The sequence below is a fragment of the Perognathus longimembris genome, chromosome 23 (genome assembly GCF_023159225.1).
Source record: "Perognathus longimembris pacificus isolate PPM17 chromosome 23, ASM2315922v1, whole genome shotgun sequence".
NCBI lineage: Eukaryota > Metazoa > Chordata > Mammalia > Rodentia > Heteromyidae > Perognathus > Perognathus longimembris.
Window position 1 is genome coordinate 2,261,876 of NC_063183.1, and position 18,523 is coordinate 2,280,398.

The window sequence follows — 18,523 nt, forward strand, 5'->3', positions numbered from 1 at the left end:
ATATTAATCACCTCAGCTAAATACTTTTATTGTCAAAATCTTTGGCAGTCCATCCACTGTTGTGGCATTCTTTCTGCTCTTAGTTTTCATTTTACCCTAACTTGTTAAGTAGTCTTGTTAGTCTACATTTCCAGAGTGGAGAGTTATTTAGGTTAATTCTTTTTTTTTTTTTTTTTTTTTTTTTTTTTTTGGCCAGTCCTGGGCCTTGGACTCAGGGCCTGAGCACTGTCCCTGGCTTCTTCCCGCTCAAGGCTAGCACTCTGCCACTTGAGCCACAGCGCCGCTTCTGGCCGTTTTCTGTATATGTGGTGCTGGGGAATCGAACCTAGGGCCTCGTGTATCCGAGGCAGGCACTCTTGCCACTAGGCTATATCCCCAGCCCTAGGTTAATTCTTTCCTACCTTTTTTTTTTAATGCCAGTCCTGGGGCTTGAACTCTGGACCTGGGCACTGTCTCTGAGCTCTTTAGCTCAAGGCTAGCACTTGAGCCACAGAGCCACAGTTTCCTGGTTTTTAATTGGAGATAAGAGTCTCATGGACTTTCCTGCTTGGGCTGGCTTTGAACCTCGATCCTCAGATCTCAGCCTCCTGAGTAGCTAGGATGACAGGTGTGAGCCCCTGGCACCTGGCATATTTCCCAGCTTTAATCTATGTGTAGGCTCTTGAGTGAGTAGGCCTGTGCTAGTGTGGGTTTTTCACAACTGACTGGGTGATGTGAGGGTGCATGTTGTAAAGCACAACATAGCATTTTGGAGCCAGGCCCATGACTGGAGGCCTTTCAGTCCCCAGACTGAAGTTTAAGATCTTGGGCTTTAAACACACTTCCCAGCCAGGTGCAGGTGGCTCATCCCTGTAATCCTGGCTCCTGAGAAGGCTGAGATCTGAGGATTGTGGTTCAGAGCCACAGGGCAGAAAGTCCCTTTTCATCTCCAATGAACCACCAGAAAACTGGAAGTAGAACTATAGCTCAAAGTGGTAGAGCACTAGCCTTGAGCTGAAGAGCTCAGGGGGCAGTGTCTAGGCCCTGAGTTCAAGCCCCAAGACAACCAAAACCAAAGAAATCACTTCCCAGGGGCAGATTTTCATTGGAAGATCTAATTACTCCTAGTAATGGCTTGTTTGCAGTGTCTTGACATTTGTTCTTACAGGACTTTTTTTTGGTGGGGAGCAGAGGGGGCTGATTCTAGGATTTGAACTCAAAGCCTCATCACTCTGAATAGTTGGTATTCTACCACTTGAGCCACAGCTCCACTTCTGGCTTTGTACTGGTTAATTGGAGACAAGTCTCCCATTCTGGCTGGATTTAAACTTTGATCCTCATTTCTCAGCCTCTTGTGTAGCTAGGATTACTGGCATTAGCCACAGATGCTGTGCTAAAGCATGGATTTTTTTTTTTTTTTGGTACTACTCCAGGGCCTTGAACTCAGGGCCTGAGCACTGTCCTTGAGCTTTGTGCTCAAGGCTAGCACGTTACCATTTGAGCCACAGTTCCGCTTCCAGCATTTTAGAAATGTACTGGAGTTGAGTCTCATGGACTTTCCTGCCCAGGCTGGCCTTGAATTGAGATTTTCAGATTTTGGCCTCCCCAGTAGCTAGGATTATGGGTGTGAGCCACCAGTACTCAGCTTCCTCCTCCTCTTCCTTGTCTTTCCTCCTCCTCCTTCCTCCTCCTTCCTTCTTCTTCCTTCTCCTTCCTTCTCCTTCCTTCTCCTTCCTTCTCCTTCCTCCTCCTTCCTCTTCCTTTCTCTTCCTTCTTCCTCTGCTTCCTCTTCCTCCTCCTTCAGATGGAGACAGATTAGAAAGTAGTTGTACTTTCTTGAATTAAGATCCTCATCAAACTTGGTCATAATGGAAAGGAGCAGAGGAAGTCAGGAGAGACTTTATTGTGTGGGAAGAGGTATACTTTTGCTATAGGCTCTAAATACAGAGAAAGCTTGAGTTGTGCCAGAAAATCTATTGTGTGATGAGGATTCCAGTGGAAGACCAGTTAGGCACAACTCCACAGTGTGTGCTTACCAGAAGCCTTGTGCGTCAGTGTTACTGTGCTAGACTTTCTCACACACTCAGGAAGTCTGACTTTCCTGGCCTTGCTCACTAAATTGAAAATGCCCGCTGTCCCCTAGAAGACAGAGTCCATCCTGGTTGAGCAACACGAGGCTCATGAATTTGGGTTATTATTATTTTTCAAACATTCTGGGGTTTGAACTCAGGGATTCCACTTGAGCTGTGCCTCAGTCTTTTCTGCTATTTTTCTTTCATGTTTTTGCTTGAGATTAGCCTTGAACTGTGATTCACCTGTCCTTCCTCATACTTGGGATTATAGTTGTATATCTCCATACCCAGCTCAATTGTCGCTATGAGGCTCACTCATTTTTTGCCTGGGCTTGCCTAGGACTGCGATCCTACCCATGTCTATCTCCCAAGTAGCTGGTATTGTAGGTATGTGCAGCTGTGCTTGGTCTGGATTTTTTTTTTTTTTTTGGCCAGTCTTGGGCTTGAACTCAGGGCCTGGGCACTGTCCCTGAGCTTCTTTTTCTCAAGGCTAGCAATCTACCACTTGAGTCACAGCACCACTTTTTTTTTTCTGTTTATGTGGTGCTGAGGAATCAAACCCAGGGCTTCATGCATGCTAGGCAAGCACTCTACCACAAAGCCATATTCCCAGCCCCTGGATTTCTTTTTTTAGTATTAATCTTATGGAGCCCTTATTGCTCATGTCTTTGGAAGTAGTACAGTACTCCTCTTCCTCATTGACACCAGTCAGGTGACATTGTGAGCTTAGACTTAGATGACTTAGAGCTGTAGAGTTTTCTGAGTCATGTCAGAGTTCTTCCCCTAAGGAGATGGCTTGGGAAGTGTTGTGGGCGTGTCAAAGCAGAATGACAGGATTTGAGACTTAACCTCCCCTCTGTGGCGATGTGATGCCTGTTGTCCTTCCAGCTGGGACTGTGGGTCCTGAGTAAACAGGAACATTCCAGGAAGTTAAGTCTTTGTCAGATGTGCTTGTTTTTCTACTAGAACACATGAAAACTGATGTCAGAAACAGCTTGTGTTTACGAGGTGTGGTTGTCTTTGGTGAGCTGGCCCAGTTCCTGGCATCTTGGTTTGGTGACTTTGGACACCCCCCACCCCCTTTGCCACTTACCGAAAATATATTACTTTTTTTTTTTTTTTGCCAGTCCTGGGGCTTGAACTCAGGGCCTGGGCACTGTCCCTGTGCTTCTTTTGCTCAAGGCTAGCACTCTACCACTTGAGCCACAGTGCCACTTCTGTTTTTTTTTGTGTATGTGGTACTGAGAATCGAACCCATGGCTTCACGTATGCTAGGCAAGCACTCTACCACTAAGCCACATGCCCAGCCCAAATGAAAACATTTTGATGTTAATATTACCATCATAACAAGAGATAGTTAATGGCATTTTCTTCTCTTTAATGCATTCGGCCTTTATATTTTTCCATTCACTTGGCCCCTTACAGTTGCACTGGTAAGATTCCTCCTGCCCCCTGTAGTATAGAAAATTTACTTCTGGGGTTGGAGGCATGGCTTAGTTGGTAGAGTGCTAGCCAGTGAATGAAAGTGGCAGATACTGAATTCAAGTCTCAGTCTCTGACCTAAAAAAAGAAAAAGAAAAGAAAGTTTATTCTTATGGCAGCTCCAATGGCTACCATGACAGTTTTAAATATGCCACTTAATTTGGCCAACATTTAGGTAAGAACATTTCTGTTCCCAAGTACTGTGATAATCATCTGTCCTTTTGGGTAGAGACATGATGTTTCAATTTCCAGATTGACTTGAGATATATAAATATATATGCATATATATGTATATAAAATCAAATATGTTCATCATCATCATCATCATTACTTTGTGTGTATATGCTGATCCTAGGGCTTGAACTCGGGCCTGGGCTCTGTTCCTGAGCTGCTTTTTGCTCAAGCTAGCGCTCTACCACTTGAGCCACAGTTCTACTTTTGGCTTTTTGATGGTTCAGGAGATAAGAGTCTTATGGACTTTTCTGTCTAGGCTGGCTTTGAACCATGATCCTCAGATATCAGCCTCCTGAGTAGCTAGGATGATAGGTGTCAGCTACCAGCACTTTGCTAACTTGGTGATATTTTGGTTGTATTTTGATTAGAGGAAGGAGGAACCCTAGATTTATCACCAAGGTATATTTTCCTTTTGGGGGGAAGGGATGGGGGTTGTGGGGCTTGAACTCAGAGCCTCGGTGCTGTCCTGAACTCATTTTGCTCAAGGTTAGTGCTCTACCACTTTGAGCCACAGCACCACATCTAGTTTTCTGGTGGTTAATTGGAGCCAATTGTCTTACAGACTTTCCTGCAGGGGCTGGCTTTGAACTATGATCCTTAGATCTCAGCCTCCTGAGTAGCTAGGATGACAGGTGTGAGCCACCAGTGCCCTGCTCTCCTGTGGTTCTTGCAAAGAAGTCACAGAAGGAGTAACCTTGGAATATTTTAGCATACAAAAGTACTACTGTAACTAGATTGTGAAATTTGGTGTAAGTCTTCTAGGACTTTAATGGCATAGAGGAGAGGGTATGTGATGGGAACTCCACTGTAATTCTTCACTGCAGCTGGTTTATTGCAAGCCCCATAGCCTACAGCATCCCAGCCCCTGGGTAGTAAGGACACTGGTGGTTTCCAGAAAGGGGAAATGTGGTCCCCATTTCCGAGCACTTCCTAGACCTGGACTTTGCAGTGTGTTTACCAGGGGTTGACAAGGGTGTAGGACCTGCTCTGATTGTAAAGGAATTCTAGGGGGTGGGGGGTGGGGGGTGGGGGTGGTGGTGCTCAGCTTCCTAAAGCTGCAGCCGTCCCCTCAGGCTCATCTTCAGTGTGACTTCCAGCTTTGTTTAAGGAAAGGCTCTCCCCCTTCAATGAAGTTGCAGAATCCTGCCGGACACAATTCAGGGTTTGAGACATCTGGTGCTAGATTGGGAGCATCATTACTTCCCAAGGGTCGGTTTCCCAGACACTTGAGCTGTAGCTGCTGCTCTGAGGGTTCTCATTGATCTCCATTTAACTTTTCTCAGTCTCTTTTCAAAGGTATTAATATGGTTTGAAAAGTTGCTTAGGGCTGGGTGCCTGTGGTTAACGCCTGGAATCCTAGCTAATCAGGGGACTGAGGTCTGAGGATCAAGGTTTAAAGCCAGTCCTCCTGTTTATGCCTCTCCCATTACAGGAGAAGACATCACACCCAGCTTTGTTGTTTGAGATGTGTCTTACTTACTTTTTGCCAGGACTGGCCTTGAACCATAAACCTCTTGATCTTCACTTTGTCTTGTAGCCTGGGTTGCAGGAGTGAGCCAACCTACTTAGTCTTTCCCCCTTTTTTTCAAAAGGGTATCTTAAAAGGTCTAGTACAGGGCTGGGAATATGGCTTAGTGGTAGAGTGCTTGCTTAGCATGCATGAAGTCCAGGGTTCAATTCCTCAGCACCACATAAACAGAAAAAGCTGGAAATGGCCCTATGGCTCAAGTGGTAGAGTGCTAGCCTTGAGCAAAAAGAAGCCAGGGACAGTACTCAGACCCTGAGTTCAAGCCCCAGGAATGGCAAAAAAAAAAAAGGAAAGGTCTGTTATACAAAACCTTTTTTTTTTTTTCCTCTTCACTCATCTATTGTATGGTTCCATCTTCTAAATGCTATGTTTGATTTATTGATCTATGGAGGTGCCTAACTCAGCCTGACATCTTATTAACTGGCCCACATATTTGCTGTCAAGCTGCTGCTGCCGCTCCTCCTCCTCCTCCTCCTCCTCCTCCTCCTCCTCCTCCTCCTCCTCCTCCTCCTCCTCCTCCTCCTCCGTCCTCCCTCCTCCCTCCTCCCTCTTCCTCCCTCTTCCTCCCTCTTCCTCCCTCTTCCTCCCTCTTCCTCCCCCCTCTTCCTCCTCCTCCCTCTTCCTCCTCCTCTTCCTCTTGTCCTCAGGGCCTGGACAGTCTCTGAGCTTCTTTTGCTCAAGGCTAGCACTCTACTACTTGAGCCACATCGCCACTTCTGTCTTTTTCTCTGTTTATGTGGTTCTGAGGAATGGAACCCAGGACTTCATGCATGCTAGGCAAGCACTCTACCACTAAGCCACATTCCTAGCCCCTTACCTCTTCTTTCTATGTTGACTGAAGTTGCCTACATCCTCCTTTCATCCCTGATCTATCTCTTTCTTTGCAATGCCTTCTCATCTCCCCTCACTCCTGTGTCTTTTGGGGGTATTATTTGCAACTCCAAGACAACTCATATGGAGATAATTTTCTTCTCTTGCTAACTGAGGTTTTAAAAAAAATTTTTTTTTGTCTGGACTTGATGCTTAAATCTAGGTCTGGGCACTTTCCCTTAGTTCAAGGCTCTACCACTTTGGACCACAGCACCAGTTCTGGCTTTTTGGACTTTGCTGTGTGGACTGGCTTCAAACTTTGATCATCATATCTCAGCCTCCTGAGTAGCTAGCATTACAGGCATGAGTCATTGGTGCCCAGCCTAACTTTCCTTTTTTAAAGTCATAGTAGTCAAATTAAAGATGAACATTTTTCATTTGAAAAGGTGGTTGTGCTGATTCACTGCCTTCCAGTGCTTGTGTATGGGCCTGCATTTGCACAGACTTCCATTTTCGTCCCTTTTTTTTTTTTCCAGGTTGCTAGGAAGAGGATCAATGTTTGTGTTTTCACCAGATCAGTTTCAGAGACTACTTAAAATTAATCCAGATTGGAAAACCCACAGACTGCTTGACTTAGGTGCTGGTGATGGAGAAGTCACAAAAATCATGAGTCCTCATTTTGAAGAAATCTATGCCACCGAGCTTTCAGAAACCATGATCTGGCAGCTGCAGAAGAAGAAATACAGGTACTACTTTGAGAGGGGGGCTTGAGGGCTTTGCTTGCCTTTTTTTTTCCCTGCCAGTTCTGAGGCTTGAACTTGGCCTGAGCACTGTCCCTGGCTTCTTTTTGCTCAAGGCTAGTAGTCTACCACTTGAGTCACAGCGCCCTTTCTGGCTTTTTCTATATGTGTGGTGCTGAGGAATTGAACCCAGGGCTTCATGTATATGAGGCAAGCATTCTTATCACTAGACTATATTCCCAGCCCTTTGCCTGGTTTTTGATGGATTTCATCTTGAAATTGCATTTTTTAACCAAACATTTTTCTGTGGTTAGGAATTACAAGACAAATGAGTGGAGATTTAGAAATAATCCTCCATGGCAGTATTTCTGTGGTGGGGGGAGGGGTGTGTGTATGGAGGGGTAGCAGAAATGGCTGGGAAAGGCCAGTCATTTGTTGGGGCTTGTTCATCAGGTACAATTGGGCATTCTCAAATACATTGTCCTTGACTTTTTTTTTGCTTGGGGCTGATACCACTTGAGCCACACCGTTCTCCTTCCTCAAATATTTTCTTTGCTTTAAAAAAAAAATTCTAATATGGGGGCTTGAAGTTAGGACCTTGTTTGTTCTGTTTTTTTTTTTTTTTTTTTTTTGTGCCAGTCCTGGGCTTGAACTCAGGGCCTGAGCACTGTCCCTGGCTTCTTTTTGCTCAAGGCTAGCACTCCACAACTTGAGTTATAGTGCCACTTCTGACTTTTTTCTGTTTATGTTGTGCTGAAGAATCAAACCCAGGGCTTCATGTATGCTAGAGAAGCACTCTACCACTAGGCCACATTCCCAGCTCCTAGGGCCTTGTTCTATCACTTGAGTTACTCCTCCAACCTGGCATTTTGCTGGTAATTGAAGATGGAGTCTTGTGGACTTTTTATATGTCCCAACAGGTTTCAAACTGTGATCTTCCAGTTTTTTGGTTTTTTTTTTTTTCTTTTTTTTTTTGGTTCCAGCCCTGGGGCTTGTACTCAGGGCCTGGTTGCTGTTTCTTTGCATTTTTGCTCTAGCACTCTACCACTTGAGCCACAGTTGTACTTCTTATGTTTTAGCAGTTTATTGGAAATAAGCCAGTGAATGTCTTGTGCTTAGGCTGGCTTTGAACTGTGATCCTCAGCTCTTAGCCTCCTGAGTAGCTTAGGATTATAGGCATGAGCCACCAGTGCCTGGCTGCTCTATTTTTAAGTATATATATGGTTTAGTTAGTGGTTTTCAGTATGTTTGCATTGTATTGCCAGATATTCCCAGAGTTGAAACTGTCTCCATTAAACAGGAGCTCCCCTTCTTTCCTCCAGCCCCTGGTCATCACTGTCCTACTTGTCTCTGTGAGTTTGTCTCCGCTGGGTGCTTTTGTCCTTTGTGACTGGCCTGTTTCGCCAAGCATGATATCATTATGTCCCTCTGCTGTGCATGTCTGTAAATGGTGCGGGGTGACATTCCATCCTGTTCATGTACATTTCCTTTGTGCATTCATCTGCTGGTGGGCAATCAGTTCCTCCTGCTTGTCTATTGTGAGTCAGTGAGAACATAGGTGTGCAGGGCATGCTTTCACTGTTTTGCTGGGTGTGCAGCAGTGCAAATTGCTGGTCCCATAGTATGATTGCTTTTTTCTTTTTTTTAATCAGTTATGGGGCTTGAACCCTGGGCCTGGGCACAGTCCCTGAGCTCTTTTTCCTCAAGCCTAGCAATCTACCACTTTGAGTCACAATGCTACTTCCAGTTTTCTGGTGGTTAATTGGAGATAAGAGTCTCATGGGGACTTTTCTACCTGGGCTGGCTTCAAACCATGGTCTTCAGATCATAGTCTCCTGAGTAGCTAGGATTAAAGGCTTGAGCCACCAGCACCTGGCTATATATTCTTTCTTTTCTTGCTGGTCTTGGGGCTTGAACTCAGAGCTTGTGTGCTGTCCCTGAGCCTCTTTTGCTCAAGGCTAGTGTAATTGGAGGTAAGAGTCTCACAAACTGGCCTGCTCAGACTGACTTTGAACCACGATCCTCGGATTTCAGCCTCTTGAAATTGCTGGGATTACAGTCATGAGCCACTGGCTCATCAGTCCTTTTTTTTTATTGTTTGCTTCAGTGTTTGAAATGGGAGCTGTTGAAAATTCTATACTGAAAGCAGCATTGCCCTGGTAGTGTTTTGCAGTGTCTTCAATGAGCTAGTTCCTGTTCTAAAAGCACGTTTGCAGTTGGTCTCAGACAACAAAGACATTTTGAAGTCTTAATGCCCCATTTGTCTCAGAGTGCAGTTACACACTTGTACAGCTAAGGAATCCTACTAGGTTCTTGAAGTTTGTTAGACTTGCTTGGAGGAGACTTAGTTTTCTGAGTATAGATGAAAAAGAAGGCACATCTTGGTGGTTGGGTTCCTTTCTGTTACACTTCTCAGAAGGGCTGTCAGATAGCATCCTGCTAATGAGTTTTTCAAAACAGTCCTCATTCTAAAAGTATGCTTTTAGAATTTTCTAAGATCACTCTTGTAGCCATTCAGTGTTATTAAAATCTTGTTTCCAAAGATCTTTTTTTTTGTGTGTGATCTTTTCGTCTATCACTAATCACAACTGTCACCCATTCTACTTGGTAGAATGAAGCAGGAGTCAGTAGCTCTTTGACTTGCCTTAATGGAACACTTGGCTAGGACTCCAGATAATGACTAAGTTAACTCAGGGTCTTGCTGAGCTACAACTCTGTTCTAATTTTTGTCCTTTTTTGGGGGGTTGGGTGGGGTAGGTGGTGCCAGTACTGGGGCTTGAACTCTAGGCCTCATGCTCTCGTTTGGCTTTTTTTTTTTTTTTAAACTCACAGCTGGTACTGTACCACTCCAGCCACTGTACTAGTTATGGCTTTTTGATGGTTATTGTAGATATGAATCTTGTCAATTTGTGTGTCTTTGAACCTGTTGCAATCCTCAGTTCTCCACTGCCTGAGTAGCCACTATCACATGCATGAACCACCAATGCCCAGCTCTTTTTTTTTTTTTTTTTTTGGCCAGTCCTGGGCCTTGAACTCAGGGCCTGAGCACTGTCCCTGGCTTCCTTTTGCTCAAGGCTAGCACTCTGCCACTTGAGCCACAGCGCCACTTCTGGCCGTTTTCTGTATATGTGGTGCTGGGGAATCGAACCCAGTGCCTCATGTATACGAGGCAAGCTCTCTTGCCACTAGGCCATATCCCCAGCCCCCCAATGCCCAGCTCTTTGACAGTGATTTTTTTTTTTTCCTAGTTGTGGAGCTTGAATTCAGGGCCTGTCTCTGAGCTCTTTGCTCAAGGCTAATGTTCTACCACTTCGAGTCACAGCTCCACTTCTGGTTTTGAATGGCTAATTCCAGATAAGAATCTCTTGGGGACTTTTCTGCCTGGGCTGGCTTCAAACCACAATCCTCAGATCTTAGCCTCCTCAGTAGCTAGAATTACAGGTGTGAGCCACAGGTGCCCAATGACAGAGATTTTTGAGATAGGGTCTTATTTGCCTGGGTGTATACTTGTCCATGCTTGGCACAATCTTTCTATAGGCTTCATGGTGTAGCATGGGATGATAATAAGTAGCACTACCATATCCAGCTCTTGTGAGGAAGGGCATCTAGGAAGGGTCTCTTGGGACTGGAACATCAGGGCCTGGCTCCTGGCCCTCAGCTTTTGTTCTCAAAGCTAGAGCTCTACCACTTTGAGCCACAGCTCCACTTTTGGGGGGGTTTTGGTGGTTGGTTGGAGATAAGACTTCTTTCTCTGTCTGGGCTGGATTTGAACTGTGATCCTCAGACCTCAGCCTCCCAAGTAGCTAGAATTGCAGGCATGAGCCATGGAGTGATTTTTGTTTTTTTAAGCCATGCTCTTCATTTAAGTGTTACTAGGATGCCCTGTGCCTTATGTTTTTGTATATTTAAATATGTAGATTATAGAATATGAAATAGTTTTTCTCCTGGAACACAAAGGGTCTTAGGTTATAAGTGGGAATTATTTTATACCACCTTATTTTAGTATAAGAAGGACCCAGGAATAGAAAACACAAAGGTACGATTTTCCAATAATTGAATTCCAGTGACTGACAACAGTACTTTTTTGTTCTCTGATGTTGGAGAATTCAATGCTTTAAGTTTAAAACTATTTAAAAGAAGATAAGTTTGTTGTTTATTTATTTTTTTCTTTTTTTTTGCCAGTCCTTGAGCTTGGACTCAGGGCCGAGCACTGTACCTGGTTTCCTTTTTTTTTTTTTTTTTAAGGTTTTTTTTTTTTTTTTTTTTTGCCAGTCCTGGGCCTTGGACTCAGGGCCTGAGCACTGTCCCTGGCTTCTTTTTGCTCAAGGCTAGCACTCTGCCACTTGAGTCACAGCGCCACTTCTGGCCATTTTCTGTATATGTGGTGCTGGGGAATCGAACCCAGGGCTTCAAGTATACGAGGCAAGCGCTCTTGCCACTAGGCCATATTCCCAACCCTGTACCTGGTTTCTTTTTTTTTTTTTTTTGGCCAGTCGTGGGCCTTGGACTCAGGGCCTGAGCACTGTCCCTGGCTTCCTTTTTGCTCAAGGCTAGCACTCTGCCACTTGAGCCATAGCGCCGCTTCTGGCCGTTTTCTGTATATGTGGTGCTGGGGAATCGAACCTAGGGCCTCGTGTATCCGAGGCAGGCACTCTTGCCACTAGGCTATATCCCCAGCCCCTACCTGGTTTCTTTTTACTCAAGGCTAGCACTCTACCTCTTGAGCCACAGCACCATTTCCGGCCTTTTCTGTTTATGTGGTGCTGAAGAATCGAACAGAGGGCTTCATGCATGCTAGACAAGCTACTCTACCACTAAGCCATATTCCCAGCTCAGTGTGTTATTTCTAACTACCTGCTTAAGCATAGATAACTCAGAAGACATTAAATTGTAATAGAATATAATTATATAATACTTGAACATTTGGGAAGCTGCCTCTGGTTTTTTATATATGTATAACCTGACATATAGTAATGTAACTTTATTTTAAATAATGCAGCCTTATGTAAGAACTCTTTTTTACTTGTGTTTTCAAATTTATCAAGCATATGAGTAGCTCTCTTAAAGGAGGCTTTGTCAGTTATTATTTGTAAGTAAGTAGGTGGAATGGTAAATTTCAAGAAATGAGGTCATTTTTCTCTTGTCTAGCCTTTGTTTTGCTGCAGATATTAATGATCTAAGTGCATAGTTTGTTTATTTGATTTAGTTAGGTCCTTTATTGGCATTTCAGTTATTTTTGAAGATGCCTTTAAGGAGAGAAGTCCTAACTATGAAGTTCTTTCTCATTCTCCAGAGTGCTTGGTATAAATGAATGGCAGAATACAGGCTTCCAGTATGACGTCATCAGCTGCTTGAATTTGCTGGACCGCTGCGATCAGCCCCTGACTCTGTTAAAAGATATCCGAAGTGTCTTGGAGCCAACTAGAGGCAGGGTCATCCTGGCCCTGGTTCTGCCCTTTCATCCTTACGTGGAGAACGGTAAGTGGGCAGACCAGCTCTTACCTAAGTCGCTGCTAATCGCTGTTAGTGATTTCATGCTGCGCACAATTAAACAGCACCTACTGTTTCCTACAGTAGCCTGGAATTTCATATCACATCAGCCCCTTGGCTAAGCGTCTTAAGTCTACACCGCTCCTCTGGCACTGGCAGTGATTCATTCTCAGCTGGATCTGATTGCTTGAGATAGGAGGCCTATGGTGTGTCTGTATTCTCTGGATTATTTATGGGCTTCACAGCTGGCTGAGCAGTAAAGGATGTCTTCCACTCTGCTCAGGTGTGCCTGCTAAGTGGCTCTTTGGTTCTGTAGTTTGCTTCTCTTGGCCCAGACTGCAAGAACCTGTGTGTTCTCTCTCTCTTTGTCTCCCTATCCTGGGGCTTGAGCTCTGGACTTGAGCATTGTCCCTGAGTTTTTGTGCTCAAGGGGAGTGCTCTACCACTTGAGTCACAACTCCCAGCTTTTTGTGGTTAATTGGAGAGAAAAGTCTCATGAACTGGCTTTGAGTCTTGGTCCTCAGACCTCAGCCTCCTGAGTAGCTAGGATTATAGGCATGAGCCACTGGCACCCAGCTCCATTGAAGACAATCTTGTTCTGGCATCTATCATTTGTTTATGTAACATGGCTTTTTTATTTTGTGCTGCTCTTCTTCAGCAATATTAACTCAAAAATGCGATAGAAGAAATGGACTGATTTCACATCACTTCAGATTTATGGTTTCTGGAGCTTAATGCAACTTGGTGGTGCATTAATTAATTCATCATTTTAGTTTATGTGGTTTGTATTTTGGGTTATCTTGAAAGTGATGGCCTTTAGTCTTTGTCTTCGTTTTCATAAGTTAATTTAAAATTCATTATTATACAAGTCACATATGTTTATACTTAAAAATGGTTAGGTTTTCTAGTTCATTGCCTAGTTTGGCCATGCCTTCAAAATTTAGACCACAGATTTTTTTTTTTAAAGATCCATTACATAGTGCCATAGTTATTAAATGTCATGAAAAGCTGCCTTGCAAGCAACCTGTATCTGTATCATGTTTTTTACACCGTGGAGTGGTTGGCGGGTTTATGTTACTGTTTGTTTCGACTCCCTCCCCCTCCCCCTTTTTTCCTCCCTCCCTCCCTTCATTTCTGTGGGCTTGAACTCATAGCTTCGTGCTTGCTAGGCAAGTGCTCTATCACCTGACCTGAGCCGTGCCCCAGCCCTTTTTGCTTTTAGTATTTTTCAAATAGGGTCTTAGATTTTGCTCAGTCTACATTGCCTGTTACCCTTCTGTTTAGGCTTTTTTTTTTTTTGCCCGTCTTGGGGCCTGAACTCAGGGCCTGGGCACTGCCCCTGGCTGCTTTTTGCTCAAGGCTAACTAACACTCTATCACTTAAGCCACAGCACCACTTCTGACCTTTTCTATGTATGTGGTACTGAGGAATTGAACCCAGGGCTTCATACATGCTAGGCAAGGACTTTACTGCTAAGCCACATTCCCAGCCCAGATTAGGCTTTTGAATAGCTGAGATGGCAAACACATACCACTGTACCTGCATTTGATTGGTTGGGATGGGGTCTTGAGAACTCCTTATCTGGGTCGGCCTTGAATTGTGAGCCTCTCAGGGTTACAGGCATGAGCCACTGTATCCAGTTGTTGTTTTTTTTTTTTTTTTTTTTTTTTGGCCAGTCCTGGGGCTTGGACTCAGGGCCTGAGCACTGTCCCTGGCTTCTTTTTGCTCAAGGCTAGCACTCTGCCACTTGAGCCACAGCGCCACTTCTGGCCATTTTCTGTTTATGTGGTGCTGGGGAATTGAACCCAGGGCCTCATGTATATGAGGCAGGCACTCTTGCCACTAGGACATATCCCCAGCCCCCTGTATCCAGTTTTTTGTTTTTTTAATTTTGTTGGTCATGGGGCTTGAACTCAGGGCCTAGGTGCTGATTCCTGAGCTTTTGTGCTCAAGACTAGTACTCTACCACTTTGAACCATAGCTCCACTTCCAGCTATTTTGGTGGTTAATTGGACAAAAAGAGCCTCATGGAATTTCCTGCCTGGGCTGGCTTTGAACTGCAGTCCTCAGATCTCAGCCTGCTGAGTAGCTAGGCATGAGCCACCAGCACCCGGCTGCCCAGCTAGCACTTTTAATTTCTTCTTGTTCTTCTTGTCCCCAACCCCTCTAGCTTCCCTCCAGTCTTGACAGTCTTCTTTTTTCTTCCCCCGAGGCAGGGGCCACTGTATAGCCTAGGCTGGCCTCAAACTTGCTAAACTCCATTCTGTCTCCTGAGTTGCTGGGGTTAAAGATGTGCGAGGTATGCCAGTCCTTTCAAACTCAATGCTTGTATTAACATTTACCAAATGGTTTCAGATTTGTTTTGGTGATGGGGTCAATTAGAAATCTTTATCCTTGGGAAAGTAGGGAAGAGAATAAAGTCTCCCATCTTGCTTCTCCATTTTTACTTCTTGCTGTTGGTTAAGAAAAAAACTGCTCTAAGCTGGAATGCTGATATGTATATGTGGCAGCATGCAAAGGCCCTAGTCAATCTCCTAGTTTGTAATTCAGCGCCCCCTCCCTGTCGATTCTTCTGTGTGGTTGAAGCCTTGACTTCCTCTCTTCATCATATTCATAGTTGCCAGTTGTAAGGCTCTGGCTTCCTGCCTCCCATTGGGCAGCTGCATGATACAATGCAAAATGTTCTTTCCTGGCACAGCAGGAGATGGAAAAGGAGGAGGAGGAAGCATTGATCTTCCTGTGAATTTTTTTTTTTTTTGGCCAGTCCTGGGCCTTGGACTCAGAGCCTAAGCACTGTCCCTGGCTTCTTCCCGCTCAAGGCTAGCACTCTGCCACTTGAGCCACAGCGCCGCTTCTGGCCGTTTTCTGTATATGTGGTGCTGGGGAATCGAACCTAGGGCTTCGGGTATACCGAGGCAGGCACTCTTGCCACTAGGCTATATCCCCAGCCCCTCTTCCTGTGAATTTTATATCTTTTTTTTTTTTTTTTTGCCATTCCTGGGGCTTGAACTCAGGGCCTGAGCACTATCCCTGGCTTCTTTTTGCTCAAGGCTAGCTAGCACTCTACCTCTTGAGCCACACCGCCACTTCTGGCCTTTTCTGTTTATATGGTACTGAGGAATCAAACCCAGGGCTTCATGCAAGCTAGGCAAGGACACTACCACTAAGCCACATTCCCAGCCCCTTTTTCTTTGTGTTTAAAAACACTAAAAATTGAGAGGACATCAAACTGGAAAAGAGATAAAAGAGATAAAAGTCAAGCAGCTCACAAGAGAGTATACATTCACAAATTTCTCATCCATTCTAGCTCAATAGTCTTTTCCAGTTGCTTAAATATTCTCCCAGTGGTAGTCCACACAAAAGTGAGTAAGCACCTTTGAAATGGAATTGCAGTGCCAGGTGCTGGTGGCTCACTCTTGTAATCCTACTACAAAATCCAGGAGGCTGAGATCTGAGGATGCAGTTTGAAGCCAGCCCAGGCAGGAAAGTCTGTGTGAGTTTTCTCCAACTAACCACCAAACAGTGGAGGTGAAACTGTGGATCAAATGGTAGAGTGCTAGCCTGTGCAAAAAAGCTCAGAGACAGTGCCTGGTCCCTGAGTTCAAGCCCAGGATTGGTATGCTTGGCCGTGCATGTGCGCGCACACACACACACGTGAACAAATTGTAGTCTCCAAAGATTGGAAATGCACTCCTCAGTTGAAGACATTGAAAACTGCCCTGGAGTCTGAGGGTCTGACTGGGTTGCAGTGGGTGACCTTTAGTGACTTGTAAGTTGTGTGGATTGCTGGCTGCACTCCTTTACTGCTTCCTTCCTCTAATTAGACCCTGATGGTTTCCATATGAGGCCAAGGACCGTGGTGAGAGGCAGCTTTACTGTGTGCATTCATGAGTGCCAGCCTCTTGTAAGGCTGAGTGTGCCTTGCCTCCTTGGCTTGCTCTATTTTTTTTTAAACGAAAAGCAATTATGGGTGAAATGACTTTTTGTGTAAATTTTGAGTAAATGTCTTGAAGTTGAATCAATTTTGTGGTTAGGTTAAGTTGGAGAGAAATGCAAAAATGTGTCTTTGCCCCTTTTTTTAGGCGGGGGAGAGAGGGAATACTGGTCCTAGGGCTTGACAAGGCACAGGCACTGTCTCTTAGCTTTTTTTGTGCTACTGTTGGTGTTAGAATATATCAGACATTGCCAGGAACCACATAGACACCCAGGTACAGAAGAACAAAGGAAAAGTTTATTGCCGGCAAAGGGGACTGGCAAGACCCCCTTTCTCACCACGTAAGAGTGAGAAGTGCGGTCTATTGTCTGGGGTGACATATATAACCTAGGAGGTCTTGGAGTCGGGGGACCTTGTTGTGGATATGGGGACCAGGGGCTTCACTATGTCTGGCTATGATTTTTTTTTGCCAGTTCTGGGCCTTGGACTCAGGGCCTGAGCACTGTCCGTGGCTTATTTTTCCTCAAGTCTATAGCACTTTGCCACTTGAGCCACAGTGCCACTTCTGGCCATTTTCTATATATGTGGTGCTGGGGAATCGAACCCTGGGTTTCATGTATACGAGGCAAGCACTTGTGCCACTAGGCCATATTCCCAGCCCTCGGGCTATGATTGATGGCTGCTGTCAAGGGGGTCCTGTAGCTGCCTTGACCCTGGAGGTCACTTGTAAGGGGATCTGTTGTCTCACATGGTCATAAATGTACTAAAGGAGTGCCATCTCAAGGAAGAGGAGGTGGAGGCTAGTTATTTACTGCCCTTGCTAGATGGGCCCAGTGTTGCCTAGGGAAGGGGCATGCTGAGCTATGGGAGAGGGGGCTCTTAGGCTTACAGTTGGTGCTCCCACTTCTTGCTTTTTGATGCTTAATTGGAGATAAGAGTCTCATACACCTTTCTGTCGGGGTTGGCTTCAGATTGTGATCCTCAGATCTCAACTTTCTGAGTAGCTAGGTGTCTATATAAGTGTGAGCCACCAGCACCTGGCTTGTTACTTTGTTTTTATTTGTGGTTTTCTTGATTGTACTTCTCTACAGTTCTTGATATTATTTGTCAAGATTTTCTGTTCTGCTTAAAACTCTTAATAATAGACAAAATTTGATGGCCTTCCAAGTGCCCTTCATGTAAGTTGGCCCCTCAGAGACAAAGATATCTGCCTGTTACCCTGGCCTTACAGGGGCTCTCAAGTCTTAGGTAGCAGAGCTTTTGCTTTGTGGCTTCAGGGATTTTGTGGAAACTGGGGTGTGGATGCATAGGTTTTGGCTCCATCTTACCATTGTGATAGGATAAGAAGGCAATTAGGATTAACCTGGTCATGGGGCATGAGGCCATCATGTACAAGGATTAGTGCCCTCATTGAACATCCCAGAGGCCTTATTCTGCCTTCTCTCAGCCATGCAAAGTTCCCACCATGCTCAAGCTGTATTTTGGAAGAGGATCTGTTATATGGGAATTCAATTGTGAGAAACAGAGAAGCCACATTTTGAGAATTCAAGTTGGGAGTCTTTATTAGAAAGCTGACAATTGCAGGTGGACTTCTTTCTCAAAGACCTGAAGCCCAGAAAGTAGTTAGTACAATCAACTTCCTTCCTTCCTTCCTTCCTTCCTTCCTTCCTTCCTTCCTTCCTTCCTTCCTTCCTTCCTTCCTTCCTTCCTTCCTTCTTTATTTTCAAAGTGGTGTACAGAGGGGTTACATTTTCATAATAGCACAAACCTTTTAAAGACAAAAAACACGTGCTTGGAGTGGAGACCAAGCCTCAATAAAAGTGTTAAGTAAACCGTATAGGGAAATACTCAGAGGGGAGCAAATCAAACCATTTAGGGAAAGAAACAGTCAGGGGCGAGCATTCTCTGTAGCAAAGCTTTTCTGGGGCTAAACACCTGTCATGTCTGCAATTTGAAGAATGGCCTCTCTCATCTCTATTCTTTTTGGAGCTGGGTGAAAAGCCCCCACCACTCAGCAAGGCACCAGAATGGCTGGGAGAACAAGGCCATGTTACTTAGACCCAATATCCTTATCCTCACCAAAACCCAGTCCTGGGGCACCCAGATCTAAAATCATTAGCTTCTAGAACCATGAGGTAGAGAAATTCTCTTTTGATTGTAAGCTACCCAGTCTGAGACCATTTGCTCTGTCAGCCCAAACAGGTTGTCCAAACAAATTGTCCCTGTGTTCTCATGGTAATGGGAAGGTCGGAGC

The 18,523-nt window shown here is 44.8% G+C and overlaps 1 protein-coding gene and 1 long non-coding RNA gene across 3 annotated transcripts in view; one reads left to right on the top strand and one right to left on the bottom strand.

Annotated features, from left to right (window-relative positions):
• Positions 1-18,523, top strand: part of Mettl9 (methyltransferase like 9) — a 45,370-nt gene that overhangs the window by 11,999 nt on the left and 14,848 nt on the right. For both annotated transcript variants that reach the window (XM_048332350.1, XM_048332349.1), the window contains exons 3-4: positions 6,642-6,851; positions 12,139-12,323. In XM_048332350.1, coding sequence (XP_048188307.1) covers positions 6,642-6,851; positions 12,139-12,323 — 395 coding nt within the window. The remainder of the gene's footprint in view (positions 1-6,641; positions 6,852-12,138; positions 12,324-18,523) is intronic.
• On the bottom strand, positions 60-17,223 carry LOC125340625. Its single transcript, XR_007208790.1, has 4 exons — positions 17,034-17,223; positions 16,140-16,141; positions 11,811-11,824; positions 60-69 (listed from the first exon to the last, which is right to left on the bottom strand). It is a non-coding gene; the product is annotated as an uncharacterized LOC125340625 (long non-coding RNA).